This window comes from Microcaecilia unicolor, chromosome 9, assembly GCF_901765095.1.
Source record: "Microcaecilia unicolor chromosome 9, aMicUni1.1, whole genome shotgun sequence".
In the NCBI taxonomy this organism is placed as follows: domain Eukaryota; kingdom Metazoa; phylum Chordata; class Amphibia; order Gymnophiona; family Siphonopidae; genus Microcaecilia; species Microcaecilia unicolor.
This window is the reverse complement of record NC_044039.1, coordinates 212395262-212420375: the sequence shown is the minus strand read 5'-3', so window position 1 is coordinate 212420375 and position 25114 is coordinate 212395262. Positions and strand designations below refer to the sequence as shown.

At 45.4% G+C, this 25114-nt stretch overlaps 1 protein-coding gene across 3 annotated transcripts in view; it reads right to left on the bottom strand.

The window, feature by feature from the left end:
• GALC (galactosylceramidase) overlaps positions 1-25114 on the bottom strand; it is a 152818-nt gene that overhangs the window by 22292 nt on the left and 105412 nt on the right. For 2 of the 3 annotated variants that reach the window (XM_030214065.1, XM_030214066.1), the window contains exons 7-14: positions 23407-23537; positions 19144-19299; positions 15175-15299; positions 13896-14023; positions 10313-10402; positions 7664-7753; positions 2766-2910; positions 2290-2470 (exon numbers count right to left, since the gene is read on the bottom strand). In XM_030214065.1, the coding sequence (XP_030069925.1) occupies positions 2290-2470; positions 2766-2910; positions 7664-7753; positions 10313-10402; positions 13896-14023; positions 15175-15299; positions 19144-19299; positions 23407-23537 (1046 nt within the window). The remainder of the gene's footprint in view (positions 1-2289; positions 2471-2765; positions 2911-7663; positions 7754-10312; positions 10403-13895; positions 14024-15174; positions 15300-19143; positions 19300-23406; positions 23538-25114) is intronic. The other variant, XM_030214067.1, reaches the window with a different exon arrangement.

Genomic DNA, 25114 nt, shown 5'->3' with positions numbered 1-25114 from the left:
TTACGGGCGTTTCGCGGGCGTTCCAAAATGTCCACGCTTAATTACAGAATACGGGTCTGTGCGCCTAAATCCACACACGCGAATTTACACTGGGTTTTTATCGATGTAAATGGCCACTACAGTATCAACTAAGCGTACTTTTATAAACCGTGCCTAAACGCTTAGTTCCGCGTGGATTTATTTATTTTTTTTTAGGCGCCATATATAGAATCTACCCAGACCAATCCGATTAATAAACGACTTTAGAAACATGCTGAAAGCTCATCTCTTTAAGCAAGCCTACCCTAATGCCCCAACCTAATCTCGCCAACTTCCACCCCCAATTCTGTTCTGACTTAAATACCAACCTCCCATCCTTCTCTTTCCATCTCGCCTTAATTTTATCCCTCCTTACCCCTTTTCTCCCAAATTGCACTATCCTATCCACCCTCTTTTATCCTAGTCATATATTATCTAGCTCAATTTATCATACACTGGGAGACTGGGCGGCTAAATGGCAGATGACGTTTAATATGAGCAAGTGCAAGGTGATGCATGTGCGAAAAAAGAACCCGAATTATAGCTACGTCATGCAAGGTTCCACGTTAGGAGTTACGGACCAAGAAAGGGTTATCAACGACGACACCCAGATCCCTTTCTTGGTCCGTAACTCCTAATGTGGAACCTTGCATGACGTAGCTATAATTCGGGTTCTTTTTTCCCACATGCATCACCTTGCACTTGCTCATATTAAACGTCATCTGCCATTTAGCCGCCCAGTCTCCCAGTCTCGTAAGGTCCTCTTGTAATTTTTCACAATCCTGTTGTGACTTATCAACTTTGAGTAACTTTGTGTCATCAGCAAATTTAATTACCTCGCTAGTTACTCCCATCTCTAAATCATTTATAAATATATTAAAAAGCAGCGGTCCTAGCACAGACCCCTGAGGAACCCCACTAACTACCCTTCTCCATTGTGAATATATATTATCTACGCTGAAACCTTCTGCTCAGTGTGCTGCTGCGACTAGGAAAGCGACTAGAATGTTGAGTATTATTAGGAAAGGTATGGAAAACAGGTGTGAGGATGTTATAATGCCGTTATATCGCTCCATGGTGCGACCGCACCTTGAGTATTGTGTTCAATTCTGGTCGCCGCATCTCAAGAAAGATATAGTAGAATTGGAAAAGGTGCAGCGAAGGGCGACTAAAATGATAGCGGGGATGGGACGACTTCCCTATGAAGAAAGACTAAGGAGGCTAGGGCTATTCAGCTTGGAGAAGAGACGGCTGAGGGGAGACATGATAGAGGTATATAAAATAATGAGTGGAGTGGAACAGGTGGATGTGAAGCGTCTGTTCACGCTTTCCAAAAATACTAGGACTAGGGGGCATGCGATGAAACTACAGTGTAGTAAATTTAAAACAAATCGGAGAAAATGTTTCTTCACCCAACGTGTAATTAAACTCTGGAATTCATTGCCGGAAAATGTGGTGAAGGCGGTTAGCTTAGCAGAGTTTAAAAAGGGGTTGGACGGTTTGCTAAAGGACAAGTCCATAAACCGCTACTAAACGGACTTGGAAAAATCCAAAATCCCAGGAATAACATGTATAGAATGTTTGTACGTTTGGGAAGCTCGCCAGGTGCCCTTGGCCTGGATTGGCCGCTGTCGTGGACAGGATGCTGGGCTCGATGGACCCTTGGTCTTTTCCCAGTATGGCATTACTTATGTACTTATGTACACTACTAAGCCCAACTTTACATTGTTTTACTACTGTTTTATTAAAATTCTATTAACTTTGTATTTCAAATTACTATGTAAGCCGCATTGAGCCTGCATTGTGTGGGAAAGCGCGGGGTACAAATGTAATAAATAATAAAATAATAATAATAATAATCTGGCCCAAACAGACTGTAAGCTGTCCAGGAACCCAGAAATACCTAGTGTACCCTATATGTAACTGACCTTGAACTACAACTGAAAACAAAGGTGCAAAAAAAAATTAAAAAAAACAAAAATCTCTTCTCTAATGTGATCAACCAGCATCTCTTCCACACTCGGTTAATACTATTCATATCCTTTTAACGTCCCCAGTCTGCTATATATAGAAAATTAAAAAATATATAATTGGTGATTTCTACCCATTTCATTCCAGAAAAGGCTCTGCTGCTTTGCCAAAGTCACCCGACTAGATCGTGAAACTAATCTGCATCAAAAATCCTTGCTATTTTAACAAAGTTGCCAAAAATCACCCTTTGCCATCTCCTAACCAGCACGGCCCCGGGAAATAATTCTACCCATACTGTACCAGCTATAGTTCCCAATGACGCTGATGGTCTGGCCTGCGTCTATCACCCATGTGATGGGCCGCTGCGTGAGCACCTGACGCAGGGTGAAGACATGCTCGCCAGGGTCAGAAGAATTGGTGAAATATTCATAGACTCCCGCTTGGTCGGCGAAGTTAGGAGCCTCGCTGAAAGGCGGGTTACCTGCAGGAAGCCCAAACAGAAAATCAGCAACTCATGGTTCTCCAAAGACACCCCAGCCTCCATTAGAAATCTCACTCTTCAATGCCCTGCAGTGCTTTTTTTTTTTACCGGTTATGATAAAGCCGCCACAAAAGCTTTAACACAACCACCGAATCTGGTGAAACCCCCCTCCCCCGCCCTACTTTACATAATAATGTTTGCTTTAAAAGATACAGCATTACAACTGTTAAAAGCAATGGGACACGGGCTCTGTTGACGATCCTTTTCTTAGGTGTACATCAGAAGAGATCCTTACGGACATCAAAGTCGTCCTGGTAATGCGAGGGAAATGGCTGGGATTTGGGCGGCTCTGGGTAGAAGCCCTTTTGTCCCGTCGTGATGGTCGTCACAGTGTAGACTTCATCAACATCCAGCTCCAGGGAAAAGGCTCCTTTACTCAGCTGCAATGAAAGGCACAGTTTTTTGATTAGTATAACAGGGGCAGCATACAAGTTATGCTCAACAGCAGTTCTTACAAGATTCTGAGGCGGTCTCAAATCGAAACCCCAGGCAGTTCTGCACACAACTCTAAGTGGATTTTATGCAGCTGGGATCTGATTGGTTTTACCCTGATTTATAAGTACAAACATAGTACATAAGTGTTGCTATACTGGGTCAGACCGAAGGTCCATCAAGCCCAGCATCCTGTTTCCAACAGTGGCCAATCCAGGTCACAAGTACCTGGCAAGATCCCAAAACAGTACAACACATTTTAAAGCTGCTTATCGTAGAAATAAGCAGTGGATTTTCCCAAGTCCATTTTAATAATGGTTTATGGACTTCTTTTAGGAAGCTATTCAAACCTTTTTTTTTTTAAACCCCGTTAAGCTAACTGCTTTTACCACATTCTCCAACAATGAATTCCAGAGTTTAATTACACGTTGAGTGAAGAAATATTTTCTCTACTTTGTAGCTTCATTGCGTGCCCCCCTCGTCCTAGAATTTTTGGAAAGAGTAAAAAGGCGATTCACGTCTACCAGTTCCACTCCACTCATTATTTTATAGATCTCTATCATATCTCACCTCAGTCATCTTTTCTCCAAGCTGAATAGCCCTAGTCTCCTTAGTCTTCACCTCTTTAGCCTTCATAAGCACAAAACAGAAATCCTAGAGCTCAGACACCGAGCAAGTCCTGGAGTCGTGAAGCAGAATACATTGTGAGCCAACATTTATAATTCTGAGGCTATAATTGAACATAGTAATGGTGATGAGCATAGAAAAATGAAAAAATAAAAATGTGATAAAGGCAGTAAGGTGATTAGGAAAATTACAATGTAATGGTTAAAATGCACATGAACAGAGATGAGGAGATACCCAACGCAAAAAGGTCTCTATGTGAGTGAAAACATTCGACAAGCATAATAGTATGTGCAGAAGCAGATGGGAATCAGAATCATAAATTAAAAAAATAAATAAAAATGAAAAATATATGAAAAAATATAAAGAGTAATAAAAAACTAAGCAAACTGGACACATACTGTAGTAGTCACGTGGAGGGGCATAATCGAACGGGGGCGCCCATCTATAAGGGCGGCCATCTGTAATGACGACCCCATAGAGCGGCGTACCCAACTGTATTATCGAAGCAAGATGGGCGGCCATCTTTCATTTCGATAATACAGTCGGGGCCGGCCAAATCTCAACATTTGGGCCACCCTTAGAGATGGCTGCCATTGGTTTTCGCCGATAATGGAAACTAATGGCGGCCATCTCAAAATCGGCCAAATCCAAGCCATTTGGTCGTGGGAGGAGCCAGCATTTGTAGTGCACTGGTCCCTCTCACACGCCAGGACACCAACCGGGTACCCTAGGGGGCACTGCAGTGGACTTCACAAACTGATCCCAGGTGCATAGCTCCCTTACCTTGTGTGTCGAGCCCCCCCCAAAAAACACTACCCACAACTGTACAACACTACCATAGCCCTTAAAGGGTAACGAGGGGCACCTATATGTGGGTACAGTGGGTTTTAGAGGGCTATCATTTACCACCACAAGTGAAACAGGTAGGGGGGGGGGATGGGCCTGGGTCCGCCTGCCTGAAGTGCACTGCACCCACTAAAAACTGCTCCAGGGACCTGCTGTGATGGAGCTGGGTATGACATTTGAGGCTGGCAAAAAAATGTTTTTTCATTATTTTTTTGGGTGGGAGAGGGTTGGTGACCACTGGGGGAGTAAGGGGAGGTGATCTCCGATTCCCTCCGGTGGTCATCTGGTCAGTTCGGGCACCTTTTCAAGGCTTGGTCGTGAACAAAAAGGGACCAAGTAAAGTCGGCCAAATGCTCGTCAGGGCCGGCCTTCTTTTTCCCATTATCGGCCCGAGGTCGGCCATCTCTTAACCACTCCCCCACCCCGCCTTCGGTACGCTGCCGACACGCCCCTTGAACTCTGGCCACAATCGGCTTTGGATTATACCGATTTGGCCGGCCTTAGGAGAAGGCCGGGCATCTCCCGATTTGTGTCGGACGATGGCCGCCCTTCTCCTTCGAAGATAAGCAGGATAGTGACCTTTTTGCGTTGGGTATCTCCTCGTCTCTGTTCATGTGCACTTTAACCATTACATTGTAATTTCCCTAATCACCTTACTGCCTTTATCACATTTTTATTTTTTTATGCTCATCACCGTTACTGTGCTCAATTATAGCCTCCACTTCTTCATGGCTTCCAGTATCATCTCTATGCTGACGACACCCAGCTTTATCTCTCCACACCTGACATCACTGCGGAAACCAAGGCCAAAGTATCAGCCTGCTTATCCGACACTGCTGCATGGATGTCCAACCACCACCTGAAACTGAACATGGCCAAGACCGAACTTCTTGTCTTCCCACCCAAACCCACTTCTCCTCTACCTCCACTCTCTATTTTGGTTGACAACACCCTCATCGTCCCCGTCTCATCTGCCCGCAACCTCGGTGTCATCTTCGACTCCTCCCTCTCCTTCTCTGCGCATATCCAACAGATAGCCAAGACCTGTCGCTTCTTCCTCTATAACATTAGCAAAATCCGCCCTTTCCTCTCTGAGCACACCACCCGAACTCTCATCCACTCCCTCGTTACCTCTCGCCTTGACTACTGCAACCTGCTCCTCACTGGTCTCCCACTTAGCCACCTATCCCCCCTTCAGTCCGTTCAGAACTCTGCCGCACGTCTTATCTTCCGCCTGAACCGATACACTCATACCACCCCTCTCCTCAAGTCACTTCATTGGCTTCCGATCAGGTACCGCATTCAATTCAAGCTTCTGCTACTAACCTACAAATGTACTCGATCTGCAGCCCCTCCTTACCTCTCAACCCTCATCTCCCCTTACGTTCCTACCCGTACCCTCCGCTCTCAAGACAAATCCCTCCTTTCAGTACCCTTCTCCACCACCGCCAACTCCAGGCTCCGCTCTTTCTGTCTCGCCTCACCCAACGCGTGGAACAAACTCCCCGAGGCCATACGCCAGGCCCCCTCCCTGCCCATCTTCAAATCTCTGCTTAAAGCCCACCTCTTCAACGTCGCCTTCGGCACCTAACCTCTACACCTCTACCCAGGAAATCTAGACTGCCCAACTTGACATTTCGTTCTTTAGATTGTAAGCTCCTTTGAGCAGGGACCGTCCTTCTTTGTTTATTTTGTACAGCGCTGCGTAACCCTAGTAGCGCTCTAGAAATGTTAAGTAGTAGTAGTAGTATTACATATAGCAGTGATTTAACCACAGCTGAGATTGTGATGTCACAATGCCTCATTCCACCAATGCCTAAGAGCCAACCTCATCAGTGATGTCACAATGGCTTGATTGTCCTATATTTGTCTCACTCTTATCTATTAGATTGTAAGCTCTTTGAGCAGGGACTGTCTCTCTTTGTTAAATTGTACAGCGCTGCGTAACCCTAGTAGCGCTCTAGAAATGTTAAGTAGTAGTAAGTAGTAGTATATGAAGGTTCTATCTGTGTCACTTTTTGCTCTGTCTCATTACGATGCCATTGTTTTAACATTCACATATTTATATCTCTCTATATGTTTTACCTTATTGTGTCCATTTCTCTTAGACCCCTGAAGAAGGCTTCGAGCCAAAACACGACCCATGTAGGGTCTTTGTGTCAATAGGTTTTTTTTTTTTAATGCTTTTACCTTTTGTTTGCCGCTGTCATTTGGAACCCTCTTCACTCTCACCCTTGGTGGCGTTGCTTGTGAGAACTGCGAGGACCCCCCCCCATCCCCCCCTTTGTTGTTTGATTGAAATATTATAACCTGCTTTGTCCACATGTGTTTTAGCAAAATATGGGACCATTGACTGACTGATTAACCGATGCTTTGAAGGAAAGATTTTTTTTTTTTTTTAAATACGTTTAGGTGCCTGAAAAGTTTCTGGGGACCCAAGGTCTCGTCCAGCTGCACTGTGTACCTCTTATGCAGGGACAGATTAAGGGTTCCTACAGATCCAAACGATACCCTAGTTTCACCATCCACAGTGGCTCTTTCATCCACCCTACAACCCTATTAGTCTATCCTGGGCAGGGAGAACTGTCACATAGTCAGTTGCCTCTGCCAAACTCACTCCTGCTTCCAGTTCTCTCTGACCGCTGTTAGCCAAACAGCTGTGCTTCGTGTCGTTGCTTTTTTTTTAAATCAATCTTACTGTGTGCTTTACATGGTTAAAAGCACTCACTATTAAACACAGATATTTTAGCTAGGTGGGGCCACAGGGGCCTGGGCCCCCTCAAATTTCTTCTGGGCCCCTGGTTTTGCTGGCAGGGGGCCTGAACCCCAGCCAGCTGAAGCCTTCATCCAGCACTGTTCTGCTCTCTCTTCCCCTCACTAGAAGGAGCATGCAGGACGTGAGGGGAAGAGACAGCAGGGCAGGTAATGCAGCGGTGCTGGACGAAGGCTTCAGTTGGGGGGGGGGGGTTGGGGACCCCAGCCAGCCAAGATATTTGCAGTGGCGAGGCAGCAAGGCGCGGCGGGGCGGTGAGGCAGTGGGGGGAACGGCGGCAGGGAGGCACACCAACACCTTGGGCTCTGGTCCCCTCCCACCGCAAGGTCTGGCTATGCCCCTGCATACACACTGCCGGGATCTGAAAAATTGAGATGTCTGAGGGAACAGCCTTTGCTGAACATACTGGTGAAATGAAGAGTAGGACAACCACACAGGGAGACCCACACCCCTACCTTCAACGGAGCACGCTGTCTGAACAGGGTCAGGTTGGAGCGCTCGAAGTCCAACTTAGAGTACCACACCTGGAGAGAGCTCAGTTCGCTCTGGAAGGAAAACACACCAGAAAATATGGAAGAACGTTAGAAAAGCCTTGAAAAGTCACACCAAGGTCTATCAAAGCCCAGCATCCAGTCTTCCAAAGTGACCAGTCCGGGTCTCGCAAGGACCCAGCAGGACCTCAAAAAGTACATGCATTTCCTATAATTAATCTTCAGGGATAAACAATGACTCACCCAAGTCTACTGGCCAATAATTTTTAATACAAAATTCTTCCTCCGGGAACGTATCCAAATCTCTTTTGAATCCAGCACCAGATTCTACAGCTCAATTACCCGCTGTCCAAAATAAAACAAAACACCCACTTTTTTATAACTTGCTTTCAATCTGCTGCTCTTCAGTTTTTAGGCAACTGTCCTCTTGCTTTTGTGTTGTTTGAAAAGGTTTACAACAGGGGTGTCCAACCTCAGCCCTCGCCAGGTCGGGTTTTCAGGATTTCCCCAATGAAAAAGCATGAGATCTAATTTGCATACGGTGGAGGAGGTGCATGCAAATAGATCCCGTGCAAATTCACTGGGCAAATCCTGAAAACCCTACTGGGTTGCGGCCCTCGGGGACTTCCTGGTTTACGATGACTCCCTTATTTAACCATCCACTGCAACTCATGATTTTGTGATCCTCTCTCTTATCCCCTTTCTCAGTCGTCTCTTCTCCAAGCTCAAGAGCCCTAACTTGCCCGTCCTTTCTTCATCCGGAAGGTGTCCCTTCCCCTTTAGCATTTTTAATACCCTTTTCGGAACCTTTTCTAGTCGCGCTATGTCCTTTTTCAGATGGGGCAACCAGAACCCGCACATAATACTCGAGGTGCCGTTGCGTCAGGGGCATATACAGAGACCTAATGATATTCTCTCGCCTTTGTTCTTCACTCCTTTTCAGATGATCCCTAGATTCTATTTGCATTTTTTAGCAGCTGCAACACTGGGCTGAATCCTGGTCCCCCCTGACATTTTTCTTGAGTCTGCCCCCCTTCAATCTCGTTTCACGTCCTCTAGTTCTACCGCCTTCCCGTCTCCAGAACAGGTTCGTTTACGGATTAATACCTGTCAAATATTTGAACGTCTGTATCATATCACCCCTGTTTCTCCTTTCCTCCAGGGTATACATGCAACTCAATAAATACACACCCTCCCCCCCAACTCACTTCATTTTCCCTTCTATCCAGCTTGGATCTCAAACATCACATTTTGCTTCTGGTGACTTAAGTCATTTTAAGTATTTGCCTGCATTTATATCCCACATTTTCCCACCCATTTGCAGGCTCAATGTGGCTTACAATATAATACAACAAGAATCACATTGATGGAAAAAGAAAATCAGAATATAGATAACAGATAAGGTGCAAAAATATATCATGGCAACCATATGAACGGAGTATGAATTTCAGCATTGTTGCAGATAAGGTGCATAAGAAAATTATGTATAAGAAGAAGTGGATAAATGGGTAAAAAAAAAATAACATAATAATAACAGGACATAGTAACATAGTAGATGACAGCAGAAAAAGACCTGCATGGTCCATCCAGTCTGCCCAACAAGATAAACTCATATGTGTATACCTTACCTTGATTTGTACCTGCCTTTTTCAGGGCACAGACCGTACAAGTCTGCCCAGCAGTATTTCCCGCCTCCCAACCACCAGTCCCGCCTCCCATCACCGGCTCTGGCACAGACCGTATAAGTCTGCCCAGCACTATCCCCACCTCCCAACCACCAGTCCCGCCTCCCACCACCGGCTCTGGCACAGACCGTATAAGTCTGCCCAGCACTATCCCCACCTCCCAACCACCAGTCCCGCCTCCCATCACCGGCTCTGGAACAGACCGTATAAGTCTGCCCAGCACTATCCCCACCTCCCAACCACCAGTCCCGCCTCCCATCACCGGCTCTGGCACAGACCGTATAAGTCTGCCCTCCACTATCCTCGCCTCCCAACCACCAACCCCTCTTCCCCCCACCTGCTCTGCCACCCAATTTTGGCTAAGCTTCTGAGGATCCATTCCTTCTGCACAGGATTCCTTTATGCATATCCCACGCAAGGACAAGATATAATGATTCAGTAATTAGGGTGTAAGTTAAATTAAGCAAATTAGAAAGGTCCATTATAAATGTATCTGGTGACGCTTAGGTGTCAGTTTCTTATGGGGGATCTTTTCTGTACGTCTTTTTGAACAAGTCTTTAGTAACATGTTTCGCCAGAGATGATCACAAATAAAACACTGTGATACCAAGGTCTCCAGCGGCTTGAGTTAGCTGTTATACTTCCATTAAAATATTCTCGTGTACCCCAGGGAAAGACTGCATTAAACCTACTCGTGCACATCTCCAGGAGATGCTGCACACAATTCACTGCGTGTATGGCAATTCCCCATCAGAACCTGCGTTCCCTTCCGTAGCGACTCCCCACTTCTCCAGCCGGCTGTGGCTCTTCTCACCGCTGTAAGCGTGAAACCTTTGCAATAAGGTCATTTGACCACACTTACATGGCCCCGATGCTTATTTATTTATTTAAATATAAAAAGAACTCCAAACCAAAGACATTCACTCACAAAAGATCCTTTAACGTAGAAGGTTGCATTCTGCGGGGAGACGGTGAAGCCTGGAAGTGGAGGTCGGATGCAGATGGAGTGGTTATGTGACTGGAGCAAGAAAAGAAAAGAAAGAAAAAAAATTTTTTTTTAAAGCACAAAAACGGTTAACTTAAACTGCAATCAAAAACTTCAACCCAGGTGAAGGAGGAGTTATCTGATCACTAACCAGAAAATCAGACATTTCACGATGTACATTAAGAGTAGCCATACTGGGTCAGGCCAAAAGTCCATCGAGCCCAGTATCCTGTTTCCAACAGTGGTGAAGCCAGCTCACAAGTACCTGGCAGAAACCCAAATAGTAGTAACATTCCCATGGTACCCAATCCCACGGCAAGCAGTGGCTTCTCCACGACTATGGACTTTTCCTCCGGGAACTTGTCCAAACCTTATATTAAAGCCAGATACTCTAATCACTGTTACTACACCCTCTAGCAAAGAGTTCCAGAGCTTAACCATTCTCCGAGTGAAAAAATATTTCCTCCTATTTGCTTTAAAAGTATTTCCCTGTAACTTCCTTGAGTGTCCACTAGTTTTTGTACTTTTGGAACAAGTTAAAAAAACAAACAAAAAAAAAACGATTTACTTCTACTCGTTCTACACCACTCGGGATTTTGTAGACCTCAATCATATCTTCCCTCATCCATCTCTTTCCAAGTTGAAGAGCCCTAACCTCTTTTGCCTTTTCTCATATTTACTGACATGGGAAAGGGCAGCCCATGAGTTAGAAACCTTATGATAAATTCATCAGTTCCAGTGTAAAGCTGGAACACTCATTTTTATTTTTTTTTGTCACATTTGTACCCTGCGCTTTCCCACTCATGGCAGGCTCAATGCGGCTTACATGGGGCAATGGAGGGTTAAGTGACTTGCCCAGAGTCACAAGGAGCTGCCTGTGCCTGAAGTGGGAATCAAACTCAGTTCCTCAAGACCAAAGTCCACCACCCTAACCACTAGGCCACTCCTCCACTGTTGCTACTATTTGAGATTCTACATGGAATGTTGCTATTCCACTAGAGAAGTCGGCCCTTGCAGATCACCAATGTGGCCACGCAGGCTTCTGCTTCTGTGAGTCTGACGTCCTGCACAATCTCCAATAGTAGCAACATTCCATGTAGAATCTCCAATAGTATCTATTTTATTTTTGTTACATTTGTACCCTGCACTTTCCCACTCATGGCAGGCTCAATGCAGCTTACATGGGGCAATGGAGGGTTAAGTGACTTGCCCAGAGTCACAAGGAGCTGCCTGTGTCTGAAGTGGGAATCCAACTCAGTTCCTCAGGACCAAAGTCCACCACCCTAACCACTAGGCCACTCCTCCACTGTTGCTACTATTTGAGATTCTACATGGAATGTTGCTATTCCACTAGCAACATTCCAGCCCTTGCAGATCACCAATGTGGCCGCGCAGGCTTCTGCTTCTGTGAGTCTGTGCAGCCTTCTACATGGAATGTTGCTAGTGCAATAGCAACATTCCATGTAGAATGTCCAATAGTAGCAACATTCCATGTAGAATCTCCAATAGTAGCAACATTCCATGTAGAATCTCCAATAGTATCTAGTCTCGTCTTCCCCCAGGGTGGCTTTACTCATACTACCCCCTCTCCTCAAGTCGCTTCACTGGCTCCCTATCCATTTTCGCATCCTGTTCAAACTTCTTCTACTAACCTATAAATGTACTCACTCTGCTGCTCCCCAGTATCTCTCCACACTCGTCCTTCCCTACACCCCTTCCCGTGCACTCCGCTCCACGGATAAATCCTTCTTATCTGTTCCCTTCTCCACTACTGCCAACTCCAGACTTCGCACCTTCTGTCTCGCTGCACCCTACGCCTGGAATAAACTTCCTGAGCCCCTACGTCTTGCCCCATCCTTGGCCACCTTTAAATCTAGACTGAAAGCCCACCTCTATAACATTGCTTTTGACTCGTAACCACTTGTAACCACTCGCCTCCACCTACCCTCCTCTCTTCCTTCCTGTTCACATTAATTGATTTGATTACTTTATTTTTGTCTATTAGATTGTAAGCTCTTTGAGCAAGGACTGTCTTTCTTCTATGTTTGTGCAGCGCTGTGTACGCCTTGTAGCGCTATAGAAATGCTAAATAGTAGTAGTAGTAGCAACATTCCATCTAGAATCTCCAATAGTAGTAGACTTTACGCCTTCTGTCTCGCTGCACCCTACACGCCTGGAATAAACTTCCTGAGCCCCTACGTCTTGCCCCATCCTTGGCCACCTTTAAATCTAGACTGAAAGCCCACCTCTTTAACATTGCTTTTGACTCGTAACCATTCGCCTCCACCTACCCTCCTCTCCTCTTTCCTCTACACATTAATTGATTTGCTTACTTTATATTTGTCTATTAGATTGTAAGCTCTTTGAGCAGGGACTGTCTTTCGTCTTGCCCCATCCTTGGCCACCTTTAAATCTAGACTGAAAGCCCACCTCTTTAACATTGCTTTTGACTCGTAACCATTCGCCTCCACCTACCCTCCTCTCCTCTTTCCTCTACACATTAATTGATTTGCTTACTTTATATTTGTCTATTAGATTGTAAGCTCTTTGAGCAGGGACTGTCTTTCGTCTTGCCCCATCCTTGGCCACCTTTAAATCTAGACTGAAAGCCCACCTCTTTAACATTGCTTTTGACTCGTAACCACTCGCCTCCACCTACCCTCCTCTCCTCCTTCCTGTACACATTAATTGATTTGATTACTTTATTTTTTGTCTATTAGACTGTCTTTCTTCTATGTTTGTGCAGCGCTGCATACGCCTTGTAGCGCTATAGAAATGCTAAATAGTAGTAGTCTCTTGTAACCAGAGCTAATATTGTGATGTCATAATGCCTCAGGCCACCAATAAGAGCCAACCTCATCAGTGATGTCACAATGGCTTGATTGTCCTATACTTGGCTCACTTTTATTACATAGCTCTTTGAGCAGGGACTGTCTTTCTTCTATGCTTGTGCAGCGCTGCGTACGCCTTGTAGCGCTATAGAAATGCTAAATAGTAGTAGTAGTAGTAAAAACAGAGAAAAATAGAACATTAAGTAACAACATTTTCATTTAGTGCAGGCAGTACTGTCAGTGTGTATTTATGTTCATTGTCTTTGGTTTTGTATTTCTCCAGTTCAATCTGAAGCAGCGTGGACCCCGGCACCATGACCCCATTCTTAAATGCACACAGGTTTTACTCCTTACTGTATAACCCTTCCAAATTCACTTAGCTCAGCCACCAGGATCCCCCTTCTCAAATACAGAGGGGTTTTATCCCCTACTATACAGCTTTCTCCGAGTCCAGTCACCATAGTTCTATTCCTCAGCTGCAGGCCCTGAACCAGAACGCCTTCTGTAAGGGTTAAATCCAACCCACTAGTAGAATTCCCTTCCCCCGATCCGTCCTGAGTGCCGTAAATACTGACTCAATAGCACCCCCATGCCCCTGCGGTCTGGGGAGCAGAAGCCCCAAGGTCCTCCATAGGGTAAGCGTGCAGCCACCAGGTCAACCCAACCGATCTTCGATTTTGAAGAAAGCGACTTACCATCGTTTCAATGATAATAGTGAGGTTCCCCTGGCCATCTGTCAAAGCAACGTAGCTGCCCCCTTTCTCTAAATGCCCAACGGTCTGCAGGTAATGCCACCCTGGCTGGGTAAACTGAGTCGTGTGCGCTGTAAGATATTGGGAAGAAAGCAAAGCCAGCATAATTAGGAGATTACAGCTGCATCCAGGTCATAACACACAGCAACTTACATCAACTGTGATTGACTTGCGGTAACTCCCTCCGATAGAAAATTAAAGCACCTTTAGACATATTAAATCCATTATGAATCAGCAGACACCCATTGCCCAAAAGATAGCATATTCTCAAAACAAAAAACACACAAAAAAGAAAAAAACCTTGTAGTTCCAGGGGGGAGTTTTTGGGAGGGGAGAAAGGAGGAATCTGCCAAAAATCCGTCAATAATTAGTGCTGTGGCTGTCAGCTGCAGGACAAGGTCGAAGACTGAATGGATACAAATTGAAGTAGCCCCTTAGTCTCTCTCAGGGTATTTCCACGGGAAGGCACAGGTGGGGGGGGAGGAATTCTATAAAGGGTGTGAAACGTTAGGCACCAGAATGATGGGTGGTACACAAGAATTCTATAAGAGCATCTGGGCGCCTAGATTCAGTTATGCAATACCAGCATGAGTTGGCATTCACGCACTTGCGCAGTGCCCACGGCAGGTGTAAATGTGCACAGCTACATGCGTCTATTTACTAGGATTTATTTACCGCCTTTTTGAAGGAATTCACTCAAGGAGGTGTACAGTAAGAATAGATCAAACATGAGCAGGAGGCAATTAGAGCAGTAAAAATATTCGAACAACAATACAAAGTATGGCATGGTAGACTACTTGCAATGACAACACAATATGTACTAGAACATTATAATTGGTAGAGAAGGGTAAGGCAAAGTTGTAACGTATAGATCAGTAACGTGCATCACTTTAGCACGTGACACTATTCCGCACCCCATGTGAACACCTCTTGTATTTCTGTACTATGCAAGTTGCGTGCTAAGGTTATAGGATACCACTTCTCGCACTTACCTGTGAATCTGAAACACGGACGCGTGTTAAGCGATTCGTGTTCTATAATCTGAGCATGCGAACGGCACTTACGTTTAGGCTCACCTTTCAGAATGAGGGGGGAGGGGGGCTTTGCATAGCTGCCACCGTGATGTACCAGATCTGTGGTGGGTCAATACCCCATTACTAAAATCACACTGTAAATATTATGGGGGTATCTTGAGCCTTACAATTCAACAATAATATTTAACCTGTGATCCAAATGGGAGATTCCACCACATAGTGCCCACTCCATGGTTCCTTTGCCGTCATCAATCCATCCCGGCCAAAAGGCAACTCCTCATAGTAACTTGCCACCAAATTCCAAGAGATCGTGCTGGGGAAAAGAGTATCCAACTGTTACTCACTTAAACTAGTTTTGTCACACATTCTACAACTGTTCCACATAATCTCGGAGAAAAGCAGCTTTCATCAGGTCCAGATATTTATAAATGATTAAAGAATGGAACTGATCAAAAGTTAACAAGCATAACCAGGAGCGGCCCGACCATTAGGCCGCCTGAGGCGGGGGCCTCAGGCAGCACTCTTCAGGGGTGGCATATCCCCACTCTTCGGGGGGGCGGGGTTCATGGCGTTTACCTGTTTACTCAGTCATGTTCCAAATATGGCAGCGATTCCCATACGCTGTCCTGCTACCAGCACCCGCCTCTTCCCTTTACTGCAGCCTCCTCTCTGATGTAACTTCCTGTTTCATCAGAGGCTCAGGCAGCCGCAGTAAAGGGAAGAGGCGGGTGCCGGAGGCAGGGCAGCGTAAGGGGAATCGTTGTCGGGTTTGGAACGTGATGAAACAGATAAATGCATCTCAGCCCGGTGGGGGGGGGGGGGGGGCAGCATCTTACCTCTGCCTCAGGTGGCTTCTTGCTTTGGGCCGGCACACTCATTCCCCAGCTGTAAAGGTCTAAAATACAGATTAATACATGCGTCCAGCTTTTCCTACATGAGCATGCAGTTGTGGAATGCATTTCCACTTGACCTGAAAACAATCTACGACTCAATCAACTTTCGCAAGTCACTGAAGACTCGTCTCTTCAACAAGGCATACCACAACGATCCCTAATAGGAACTGCAGCGCATCACCATTTACCTGATATTCTGAATGTTATGTCTCCATACCTGATTGCTTAATTCTATTATGTCATTCATGTTCTTTATGTAATACCAATTGTATCTTTTACCCTGGTATGGCGAATGCCATGACGGAACATTGCAAGCCACATTGAGCCTGCAAATAGGTGGGAAAATGTGGGATACAAATGCAACAAATAAATAAATAAATATTAAAGGATTTGAAGCAATTATTTTGTACTATTTCACAAATCTCTAGCTTGCAATAACCGACTCATCGATGGCTTCGGGCAAAACGTTGACGACAGAAGCGGCACTCGCTGTGAGTGTTGGAACCAGAAGACACAAAACAGACCCTCAGTGAACGGCATCCGTAAAGGAGAAGGACACAGACCCAGCTCAACAAATATCAACAGTTCTGGCTGAGCCACAGAATATGAAAAGACTTGATTACTACAAATCACTCTGTGGTTAAAGTTTTACAATCAGAGATGGAGAATTTAAGCTCTCAACCGCGAACTTTTCAACAGCATCGAACGACGCACGATTTCGCTGGAAGGTAAAATTACTCTTGTGGATTTTCGTACAAAGCAAATCCGTAAGCTAAGGACGGAGTTTGAGGCTGTGAATAACAGAAACAAGAGGAATCACGTTCACATTATCGGTATACCCGAGACTACAGAAGCGGATAACGTTATTGTACTTTGTGAGAAATCTTTCATGGAAGCCCTCAAAAATGAACTTTGATAAGTCGCTGAAAAATTGATCTCGCGCACAGAGTCCCACTGGGCAGGGGCGAAAATACCCAGGCCCCATTGTTTTGCAGATCCTTCAATATCCAAAAGTTCTAGCCATTTTAACAGAAGCCAAAACAAGTGCACCTTTAATGTGGAAAGAGAACAAAGCCTTCATTACTCCTGATGTCAGCAAAACCACCGCCGCTAAACAAAAATCATTCAATGCACAATATGGCCTTTTCTATCCTTGATGGATCAGGATCACCATCAACATCACCAAGAATTGGGAAGACCCTTCTGATCTCAAAAGCTACCTGCGCATGGACACCTGATATGTTTAAAACTTGTGAGCTCTACTTGCTAGTAGGTTTGATTTGAGGTCACACTCTGGTCTAGTTAGTTGCTGAGGTATTGCTGTGGTTTCCCAGCCAAACTCAAATCTCATCCAATTATATGCTCTACTTTGTCAGCTTTATCTACTGTGGATGTCATTACTACAACATCCTGGCTACCCTCCTCCTCTTAGTCTTTATGGTTTAACCCACACATTCAGATAAAAGGACCTCCACTGTTTTGGCATGAATGGGTGTCTCATGGAATATTATCTCTTCAGCATATTTTGACCCATGCCAGCTTAAGTGGCTTCCAGATCTACAGCCTATCTTCCATTTGTCAGATGAGAGGCATTTTTAATAGGACATCTAAATCCAATTTTGGACTTTTTACAAACACGGCCATTTTCAAATCAAACGTTCAACTTTTTGTTTCGAAAACGGCCATTTTCTACACATTTTTGTGCTCAGTGCAATTTATCTTTTAGGACCATTTTCGTGGAAAAAAAAAACGTCCAAGGAAAAAAAGGCACAAAAACAAGCTATTGAGACGTATGGGGGAGGGGGAGCACCCAGCATTCTTAGTAGGGTATCCATAAAGACATCCCAGCAGAGACGTGAGGCACCCTAGGAAGGACTGCAGTGGACTTCACATCAGGGCCGCCGAGAGTGAGCCGGGCGGCTGCCGCCCCTACCCCCCGGATCGCTGAAACTGCCACCCTCCCCACCCGCCTGCCGGAACTGGAAATGCCTTGGCTGGCGGGGATCACGTTGATCTGCTGTTAGTAATATGTAACCTGTTAAAATCATCTGTACTACATGAAGATTGGAGGGTGGCCAATGTGACGCCGATTTTTAAAAAGAGTTCTAGGGGGTGATCCAGGAAATTATAGCCCAGTAAGCCTAACAGTGTCGGGCAAAACAGTGGAAACTATTATGAATAATAAAATTACAGAACACGTAGACAAATATGGTTTAATGGGCCTGAGTCAATATGGGTTCAGCCGAGGGGAGTCTTGCCTCACCAATTTGCTTCACTTCTTTGAAGTCATGAATAAATATGTGGATAAAGGTGAGCCGGTTGATGTAGTGTATGTAGATTTTCAGAAAGCTTTTGATAAAGTTCCTCATGAGAGACTCCTGAGAAAGTTAAGGAGTCAAGGGATAGGAAGCAATGTCCTTCTGTGGATTAGGAATTGGTTATTGGACATAAAACAGAGGGTAGGATTAAATGGTCATTTCTCTCAATGGAGGAGGGTGAACAGTGGAGTGCCACAGGGATCTGTACTGGGACCGGTGCTATTTAACATTTATAAATGATATGGAATTAGAAAAGGTACAGAGAAGGGCAATGGAAATGATAAAAGGCAATGGGACGACTTCCCTATGAGGAAAGGCTAAAGTGACTAGGGCTCTTCAACGGAGAAAAGACGGCTGAAGAGAGATATGATAGAGGTCTATAAAATAAAGAGTGGAATGGAATAGGTGGAAATGACTTGCTTGTTTACTCTTTCCAAAAATATTAGAACTAGGGGGAATGCAATGAAGCTACAAAGTAGTAAATATAAAACAAGTCAAAGAAAATATTTCTTCACTCAACGTGTGACTAAACTCTGGAATTCGTTGCCAGAGAATGTGGTAAAGGCGGTTAGCTTAGCGGGGTTTAAAAAGGGTCTGGACGGCTTCCTAAAGGAAAAGTTCATAGACCATTATTAAATTGACTTGGGAAAATCCACTGCTTATTTCTGGGATAAGCATCATAAATTGTATTGAGCTTTTCTGGAATCTTCCCAGGTATTTGTGACCTGGATTGGCCACTGTTGGAAATAGGATGCTGGGTTTGATGGACCTTCGGTCTGTCCCAGTATGGCAGTGCTTATGTTCTTAACCCACTACATTATCCACAGTAAACAGTCTCCTGTCCAAGGTACTCTGTATCCAGAAACATCTACATGTCCTGATACTCCACGTCACTGAAGATACTTTTAGAGGACAATTCAGGATTTAACCGACCCTAGAAACTTACGAAGTCATGTTGCCATTGACGTAGTTCTGGTTCAGAATGCGGGCCCAGCAGCCTCCTCCCACCTCATCATTGAACGTGCTGTAGTCTTCTGAAGACCAGAGCTTCTTTCCAGTCTTTAAAGCATCCACCACTGTGTGTGTTCCAGGGTAATGGGCTCTGCATTACGGAAAAGAGGAATGGACGACACACAAACACACAAAGAAATTCCGGTCAAAACAAGGGTGAATGGCACAAGCAGCAAACAAAGAACGGCACTCTTGAGTTCTGTTTTATGAAGACATGCAATCAAAGCGCAAAAAGCACGGGGAAATTCGTAACCACAGTCCAAAGCAAGAGTATAGGATGCCACAAAACACAACCAGTCAACGGGATGACGTCAAAGAGTCCTTTATTCAAAGCATCAGTAACTGGGTCAAGTTATTGGTGCTTTGAATAAAGGACTCTGAGTTCAACCCATCGGCTGGTTGCGTTTTGTGGTGTCCTCTACTCTTGCTTTGGACTTTGGACTACACGTAGTGCTTTTGGAAAGTCACAATCGCCACAGAAAGGAAGTTGGGTCACCGATGAGCATTTTTTGGTCAAAACCCAGATGCCATTTCATAGAGAGATTTCAACCTCTGTACCTCAAATTAATGTTATGACAAAGTACATAAATGGTACGTCTGTCTAAAAAAAAAAAAAGCCCCCTAAAATTATGCTCTAATAAACTTATATCTAGACCTGCAAAACCAGTGGGCAGCTGTTCAAGTATCATAGGTCCCGTGTGCTTCACAATTTGTTTTCAATAAAGCCATCCTAAAAAGGTTTAGTTTTGCTAAGATCACATCAGTGGTCTAAAACACATTTTTTTATATAATTAGGTAATTTTAGGAAGGGTATAAAATGGAGGTATTTAAGAGGTTTTTTTGAGTTTAACAAATTAAGGGGCCCCTTTTACTAAAGCTTAGCACACGAATGTTAGCATCTGTTAAGTGCCACATGGCCCAGAGGTACAAAATAGGAGCACAGCATTTAGTAAAACGGCCCCTAAATTCTTATGTAGGGCTTTAAATCAGATTCCATCATAACCTAGAGGAGGTGATCGAAAGATACTTCTACATTAAAAGGAACAACCTTGTTTCTTCATATTGAAAGCAGTGCAGCCCTTGGGTCTAAATGCTGTGGTCGAGAGGAACCGTCTTTTTTTTTCGAAAAAATGATGTCGCTTCTTCTAAACAGTTGATATCATTTTTATGAGCTTAAGAAACTGATCATTTGCGACAACATCTTTAAAACTTGAGCATTTTTGAAGAAAATTTGCATTTCCTACACTATTTGGTGCAGAGGAAGACTATAACGAAGGAGGATGTGCGTGAAAGCTTCTGCTACCCCACACAATTAGCGGCTCAAGTTGGCCGACTAAGAGCATCCTCTAGAAAGGAAGGTGCCTTTTTCCAAATTTATTAGGGAAGCAGATGCTGGTATGGTACACAGCACAGAATAAAGTTCCGTACAAAAACATTTCCTTCATACGATTTCCTAATTCTGAGTATTTTCAATTGTAAACCATGGTCACTGAAGCGTGGCGAGATATACAGTAGCGTTACGACACTAATGATTACGGGCTGAAAGTAAGCCGAGCTATGTTCACTTTACTACATGGATGCTACTGCAGAGACATTCATTCCTCAAGCAAGACTAGCAAAAACTGCGGTTATTGCTGGTGATGGAGATATGGTGACTTGCTGATAAAGCTTAAATTTTGTACACAGAAAGAGTACAGAGAAGTTCTTCACTGATATTATAAAGTAACGGGGGGGGGGGGGTACTCACTCTGCTGCTCCCCAGTATCTCTCCACACTCGTCCTTCCCTACACCCCTTCCCGTGCACTCCGCTCCATGGATAAATCCTTCTTATCTGTTCCCTTCTCCACTACTGCCAACTCCAAACTTCGCGCCTTCTGTCTCGCTGCACCCTACGCCTGGAATAAACTTCCTGAGCCCCTACGTCTTGCCCCATCCTTGGCCACCTTTAAATCTAGACTGAAAGCCCACCTCTTTAACATTGCTTTTGACTCGTAACCACTTGTAACCACTCGCCTCCACCTACCCTCCTCTCCTCCTTCCTGTACACATTAATTGATTTGATTACTTTATTTATTTTTTGTCTATTAGATTGTAAGCTCTTTGAGCAGGGACAGTCTTTCTTCTATGTTTGTGCAGCGCTGCGTACGCCTTGTAGCGCTATAAAAATGCTAAATAGTAGTAGTAGTAGGGGGGGGGGGGTTACATCACCGATGTGTCTTAGCCACAATAATAAAATTTGTGGTTTTTGTGTGACTTGACAATGTCTTTTCCCCCCTTATTTGTGAAGTCATGAAATGTAGCTTTCTTAGTAAAATCTTGGGGTTGCCAGTTGCCACACCCTCCATCTGAAGATGTCATGTTAATGTTGAAACTTCTCACGTCAGAATCAGCATGGAGTCCCTCATCTGTCCTGTTGTACACAACAGAGATGTGTCGTCAGACTCTCTACTAATGGCTCATACGACAAGGAAAATGACAGCGAGCGGCACAGACACAGGCATCAACTCATCCCAAAAGGAGACGGAATTCATCCTGTGGAGTGGAGGAGTGGCTTAGTGGTTAGAGCACCAGTCTTGCAATCCAGAGGTGACCAGTTCAAATCCCACTGCTGCTCCTTGTGATCTTGGGCAAGTCACTTAACCCTCCATTGCCTCAGGTGCAAACTTAGATTATGAGCCCTCCTGGGACAGAGAAATATCCAGTGTACCTGAATGTAACTCACCTTGAGCTACTACTGAAAAAGTTGTCAGCAAAATCAAAATCCTATATAGTAATTCTCACCTCCAATATTCTGACTTGCTGCCTGGGACCGTGGCTCATTCCAAGTTGGTCTGCTAGGCTCCGTAGATCAGGCTGACATCACCGTAGCCATTATGATGTCAACTTTAGAACCCCGGGGAGAGGGGGGGGAACATGCCTCACAGCTGATCCAAATCCAGAGGAGGGTCACTGGACATGGGTGGCTGGAGGGGGGGGCAGGGGAGAGAGGAGGGTGGCTGGACATGGATGGCTGGAGGGGGGGCAGGGGAGAGAGGAGTGTCGCTGGACATGGGTGGCTGGAGGGGGGGCAGGGGAGAGAGGAGGGTCGCTGGACATGGGTGGCTGGAGGGGGGGCAGTGGAGGGTCGCTGAACATGGGTGGCTGGAGGGGGAGCAGGGGAGAGAGGAGGGTCGCTGGACATGGGTGGCTGCAGGGGGGGGGCAGGGGAGAGAGGAGGGTCGCTGGACATGGGTGGCTGCAGGGGGGGGCAGGGGAGAGAGGAGGGTCGCTGGACATGGGTGACTGCAGGGGAGCTGAGGAAAACCTTGCTAGCGCCCGTTTCATTTGTATCAGAAATGGGCCTTTTTTATTAGTAAATAAATAAATAGATATTTGAGATTCTAACATGGAATGTTGCTGAGTGGAGGAGTGGCCTAATGGTTAGAGCACTGGTCTTGCAATCCAGAGGTGGGCAGTTCAAATCCCACTGCCGCTCCTTGTGATCTTGGGCAAGTCACTTAACCCTCCATTGTCTCAGGTACAAACTTAGATTGTGAGGCTTCCTGGGACACAGAAATACCCAGGGTACCTGAATGTGTAACTCACCTCGAGCTACTACTGAAAAAGGTGTGAGCAAAATCTAAATAAATAAATGGCAGTGAGTGAAGGGATAAGGTAACAGCCTTACAGGATCAGGCCTTTAAGAATTTGTAGGCTTGTTTATAGTGACAGAAAACCTGAGGGGGAAAGGGGAGGGATACTGAGCACCACAGCAAAGGGATCATTTTAAGTAAACATTCCCCTTATACACTGAATATAATGGATTAATTTCACTAAAAGTTGATAGTTACCATTCTATTAAAAAAAAAAAAAAAAAAAAAACTTCCTTCCACCCCCAAAAATCCAGAAGTCTCTCCAACACAAAGGCCTCCACGCATCAAAATGTACTCATCCTAAATTCAATATTTTTTCTTCCATGAGAGAGAGAGAGAGAGAGACACAGACAGACAGACAGAGAACAGCAGAATTCCCATGAAACAGCTTGCATGTGACTGCAGGTGTGGAAAAACAACCTCTAAAAAGGCAGTGGTAAGTCTAGACTGTGAAACCCAGGCTTCGTTCTAGGAGTCTTTTGTTCAGCCCTTCTTTATCTCCCCCCCCCTCCCCCCACCACCACCATCACCACCCCCAGGTTCAAGACGGAGATAAATCCCCTACCCTATCACATCAATCACCCTGTGCAGTTCGGAATCGCGAAGCATGTAAAAGGAAACCGGCTGCCAAAGGTTGTCACTGGCTACGATCTTCACTCGCCGCAGACCCGCTTTATCAAGAGTATACCTTAACAGCTAGTGGAGAAAAGAAAAGGACAGAAAAACCAAATCTCAGTCACCAACTAAAGACAAAATTATAATGGCGATTTCACCTGGTAGCTAAAACAAAATGGAGGAAGGGGACTTCTTTATGCATAGAAGTTCATGCTGTCTTATACTGCTAATTTAAAAAAAGGGGGTTGGGGGAAAGGGTGTGTGATGGGGTGGTGGACATGAGGTAAGGAAATGTCGCTTTGGCTTGCCCATCAGTGTTGCCAGCTGGGAAAAATTTTCCCAGCCCCAAACCAGCCGTAAACCCGCCCAAAAACCGCCTGTAGCCAATCCCCGTCTCCCGCGTCACCGAACCCCACCCCCCGCGTCACCAACCACGCCCCCGCGTCACTAACCCCGCCTCCCATGTCACTAGCCACGCCCCTACGTCATCCCTGACATCAACCCCGCCCCTGAAAGGCTTCTACTGGTCCAATTTGGACCAATAGAAGCCCCGGAAAAGCTTCTGTTGGACCAAATTGGACCAATAGAAGCCCCGGAAAAGCTTCTATTGGACCGAATTGGACCAATAGAAGCCCCGGAAAAAAACCGCCAAACTTGCACAGCGGCAACGGGAAAACCGCCCAAAAAACCGCATCCCGCGGCCAGCGAAATTTTCCCACCGCCGCTGGCGAAAACCCGCCCACCTGGCAACCCTGTTGCCCATACCTAGTTTCCCCCCCCTCCCCCCGTTGCCACCCCAAATACTTCTGTCTAGAGACACCACTGATCAGCCTTATCAGAATTGTCTCACACCAGCTGAAAGAGAAGGCAGCATTTCCTTCATGGCAAAGTTATTCCCCTCTCCCCCCACCCCCCCATGCTGCCACAGCCCTCTCCCTCCTTCCACCAGCAGGGAACACCGCACCAGTGCTTCTCTGCCCATCTGACCCTCACCACATCAGACCTTGATGCTGCTGACTGCCCACAGGAAAGTAGCTTTTGTTAGCATTAGAACGGGCAAGCTTGAAGTGGCAGCGCCAATGCTGAAAGACCGAGCTCAGCTGGGTAGAGAGCTGCGGGGGGGGGGGGGGGTCGGGTTTTGGGGAGGGAATCTGGTTGGGGAAGGAGGAAAGCAGACAAAAACAGAGTTTGAGCTTCAGTTAGGGACCGAGAATGAAAAAGAGGTAAAAACTGCATCTTATGTACCTTCTCAGTGATAGAAAAGGAAAAAAAAAAAACACCTAATTACTCAAAGACGGTGACTGTATTTTGATAGATATTGCAGAATACCAAACACAGAATTTCTCTGTACTCCTAAGCTACAACTTTAGAGCAGGTGGCCAGCCAGACACCATTTCTCCACTTTGCATGCAAAAAAAGAGGTGAGGCCAGATGAGAGGTGATACACCGACTGCCATCCAAGCAGCTCTTTACCCAAAAGCTGTAAATGTAAACAGATCTCATCTGTGACAATGTTTGAAACTCTTCAAGAAAGCCTCGATTTGCTGAAAAATAAAGCAAACAGACAAGCGAAGGCATCAGTGTCCCGTGCAGAGATTCCTAACTACAGGTCAGCCATTAGCTCAGAATACCAAGGCCTACGAAGCACATGCAGGAAA